This window comes from Anarrhichthys ocellatus, unplaced genomic scaffold (assembly GCF_004355925.1).
Source record: "Anarrhichthys ocellatus isolate YVR2014 unplaced genomic scaffold, GSC_Weel_1.0 scaffold5128, whole genome shotgun sequence".
NCBI classification, from domain to species: Eukaryota; Metazoa; Chordata; class Actinopteri; order Perciformes; family Anarhichadidae; genus Anarrhichthys; species Anarrhichthys ocellatus.
This window is the reverse complement of record NW_022285102.1, coordinates 1-3,829: the sequence shown is the minus strand read 5'-3', so window position 1 is coordinate 3,829 and position 3,829 is coordinate 1. Positions and strand designations below refer to the sequence as shown.

Here is a 3,829-nt window from a genome sequence, read left to right as displayed (position 1 = left end):
ATAGATATATATATATATATATATCTCTATCTCTATCTATATAGGTCGACCGTCTCCACCATCATGGGTTCTGAGGGTTTCTGGTCTTTCTATGACGGGAGACAGATCAGAGTGAAATGTTCCTGCAGGGTCGCTGATGATGTTTGATGAAGATGCTGCTGATGATGATGATGATGATGATGAAGATGAAGGAGGAGGAGGAGGAAGCAGAGAGTGTTTCCTGGTGTAGACTCCCTGTCTGCCTTGGAAACCTTCTGACTCTTGTTCATGACTGAAAGTTCTGGAGCTCGTCTGTCGGTCACAAACAGTTTAAATTTAGATCAAATTAATGTATTAATGTATTAATCTCTACATTTACATGTCGTCAGTGATTATGTTCGTACCTCGTTGGGATGTTTACCGACGGACGGCGATGCGTTTTGGTCGTCAGGATTTCTCTGAACTCGTCTTCTCTTCACGGTTCGAAGCAACAGAAACAAACCAGCTGATAGAAACAACAACAGAATCATCGCAGTGATTCCTCCTGCTAGTCTGCTGTCCACATCTCCGAACATCTGCTGCTCAGTGAACGCACCACGAGGAACTACAGAGAGGAGAGAGTTAGTGTCAGTGAACGCACCACCACAGTTCCAGACTGTAACTCACCTGATTGTCCTCTCTGCAGGACTTCAATGTTTACTGAAGCCGAAGCTTCTTCTCCAGATTCTTCATCTCTGGCAACAACCTGCATATATAAATATAATAATGGTTTTATTTACAGCAACCAAGAAGGAACATCAACAGTCTGAATAGTTGTATTACACATAAGACGTTCAGGTACGATGGGAGAGTAAATATCAAGTCTCTGTATGCGAGTGTGGCTCTGCAATAACAAGAAATAATATGCAACAGAATATTAGCAGAATGTACAAATATACACAAAACACAGGAGTATATTGAAGATACTTAAATTAATAATTATTAAAGGAAATTAGATGTAATACTGTAACATTCCACAGGGTGGAGCTCCAGCTCAAACAATGTATGCTGTCTATTAGCTTTATATTTAGTACAGCCTGCTAATGCACACTATTAATGTACAATGTACTCTGAATTACTAAGTTTCACTCAATAATGATCCAGAGAACAGACAAAGGGATGAAGGGGGTTTAAGGTTGTTGTTTTGTCGACTTGTGGAGTTGTCGGTTGCAGCAGAAACGGTCCAAGAGTCCAGAGACTTAGAGGTCTGGACCAGGTCAGCATGAATTCTAATGATGATGACTCGGTGACAGACTCGTCCTCCGTTATCCTTCATACATCGTTATGTTACAGAAGCTCCTCCTCCCTGGTTTCACAACATTTATTATATATTTGCTTAAGTATAAAACTTGAGATGTGAGTAAAGTAGGAATGAAGCACAAAGACGGCCTTTGAGAGAGAGCTGGGTGTCGTCTGCGTACGGGCAGAACTACAGGTGTGACAGCAGCTGTTTGACAGATGTTTGTCACATTATAGTTGTATAGTAGTACAATGAAGGTAATAATACTACATTATAGTTGTATATGTGTATATACAGACACCAGCAGACTCTTCTAGTGGGTCAGAAGTACAGATTGAGAGGGAATTGTTCCATTTCATACTTTTTTAAAGGAAGACCCACCTGTAGTATGTGTCTGTCGAAGGCATGCAGTTGGTCCGTCCTGGCGATCAGAACCCCCCCGTTGGTGACTTGGTACAGTCCAGATGCAGGAAGGATGGAGTAGTGGATGTTTGGATTCAGGCCCTGTGATTGGACAGCAGTGATGACTCGTCTGCTGTCAGATGGGTTATAAAACAGGTAAACCAGCAGGTGTTCTTACATCAGAGAAGTCACGGTCTGACGCCTGGATCTGTAACACCTGGTTCCCATAGGTGGTGACGATGGAGGCCGGGCTCGAGTTCTGGACGATGAAACCTTTAAAGGTGGTTCTGTTGAAGATCGGAGGGAACGTGTTCTCACTGAGAACCCTGATCAGAACCGAAACCACACTGTACTTCAGCTGGTCGTCCTCCTGACACACCTGCAGAGGCAGATCAAAGGACAGGTAGATCGGACCTTTTGTTCTGTAGTGATTGTGATGGATAAAACGTAGATAGGAAGTAGCAATACCATGACGCTGAGTGTGACGTTTGCCTCCTGGTGTCGGGCGGTCACAGCTCTGGTGAGCCGGATCTCACCAGTCCTGTTGTTGATCACAAACCTGCCTCGATCCCCACCTGAAGACACACATACTCAGTTGAACCGTTTGCAGTATGGGCCTTGAACTCCTCGGCCTCTTTTCCAGCAATACAGTGTTGCAGGGATAACGTATTTTTGTGGGCTAACAGGAAGTTAGTGTCGCCCTGTTTTCCTCAACTAAAGACCCAAGGAATTTTTACGTTAAACTTATTACACATTTCCATAATCCATTTAACGCTGATAGAAACACGACTTCTGACGTGTAACAAAGGTCCAGAGAGCCGTGGATGTTGTAGTCATGTAGCTACCTGAAAGCTCCAAGAATAACACTTTAAAGAGACATTTAACTCAGCAAGTTGTTTTCTTTTTCAGTAACACATTTATTTGATGATTTATCAAATCCAATTCCTCTGGAAACCGTTCAATATGACAAAGTGGTTAAGAGGCTGTAAACACTGTTTATGGTCTATTAAAGCAGATTGTGATCTACATGTTGAGTTAAAACTGTGACCTGACAGGATGCTGTAGATCAGAGTGGTGTTGATTCCTCTGTCTCCATCTTCTGCTCTGATTGGACCGGGAGAAAACTCAAGAACTGCTTCCTGAAACAGAAAACAAATATATATCTGCAGTACACATTAATGGCTGTAAACTGTAAACAAGTACATCTGCTTACAGGAGGGGTCCCCCGGGTTTACCTGGTGTTTCTGTGTGATGTTGGTGGTGTAGGTGGGGTTCATGCAGACAGGAACAGCTGGAGAGACAGGTGTGCAGGGCAGGAAGTGAGGATAGTGGTCGTCTCCGTCCTCGATGTTCACAGTCAGAACAGCAGATGTGTTGGACTTCTCCACAGTGTTTGCTTCCTGTTCATTCCACAAAACCAGACATCAGGGCCCTGTTTCACACAGAAGGTTTAACAAACTCTGAGTTAACTAACTCTGAACTCTGAGTTAACTAACTCTGAACTCTTCTGAGTTAACTAACCCTAAACACTGAGTTAACTAACCCTAAACTCTGAGTTAACTAACCTTGAACTCTGAGTTAACTAACCCTGAACTCTGAGTTAACTAACCCTAAACTCTGAGTTAACTAACCCTGAACTCTGAGTTAACTAACCCTGAACTCTGAGTATGACTGATTGTTACCTGAGCCCAGATGATCACCTGCAGTCGGGTTCTGGTCTCGTAGTCCAGAAGTTTGTTCAGAACTATGTTCCCACTGTTCGGTAGATCAACCCTGAAGAACTCTGGGTCTCTCTGCAGGAAGCAAGTCACAGGTGAGTTCATGAAGACAGACACAGAGAACAGACAGACGTGTGTGGGCATCTTACCGACGATTGATCGATGATGTAACTGATCATGTCTCCGTCTGCATCGACGGCCTTCACTGTGAAAACCACAGAGTTCACTGCTGTCAGCTGCAAACATACAAAACAAACTTCATTATAGGTCACAATCCTGTTCACAACGTCACTAAATATAAGAATCACGTTAACAAACGTCACTAAATATAAGAATCACGTTAACAAACATCACTAAATATAAGAATCACGTTAACAAACATCACTAAATATAAGAATCACGTTAACAAACGTCACTAAATATAAGAATCACGTCAACAAACGTCACTAAA

At 42.8% G+C, this 3,829-nt stretch overlaps 1 protein-coding gene across 1 annotated transcript; it reads right to left on the bottom strand.

Annotated features, from left to right (window-relative positions):
- Window positions 1-59: 59 nt before the first annotated feature.
- cdhr5-rs (cadherin-related family member 5, related sequence) lies at window positions 60-3,614 on the bottom strand (the record flags this gene model as incomplete). The annotated part of the gene is made up of 10 exons (XM_031841727.1): window positions 60-291; window positions 384-583; window positions 646-724; window positions 1,640-1,762; window positions 1,839-2,039; window positions 2,129-2,235; window positions 2,709-2,799; window positions 2,896-3,060; window positions 3,343-3,453; window positions 3,528-3,614. Coding segments are annotated over 10 exons (1,396 nt in total), but the record flags the coding sequence as incomplete, so codon positions are not given.
- Between the last annotated feature and the right edge of the window lie 215 nt (window positions 3,615-3,829).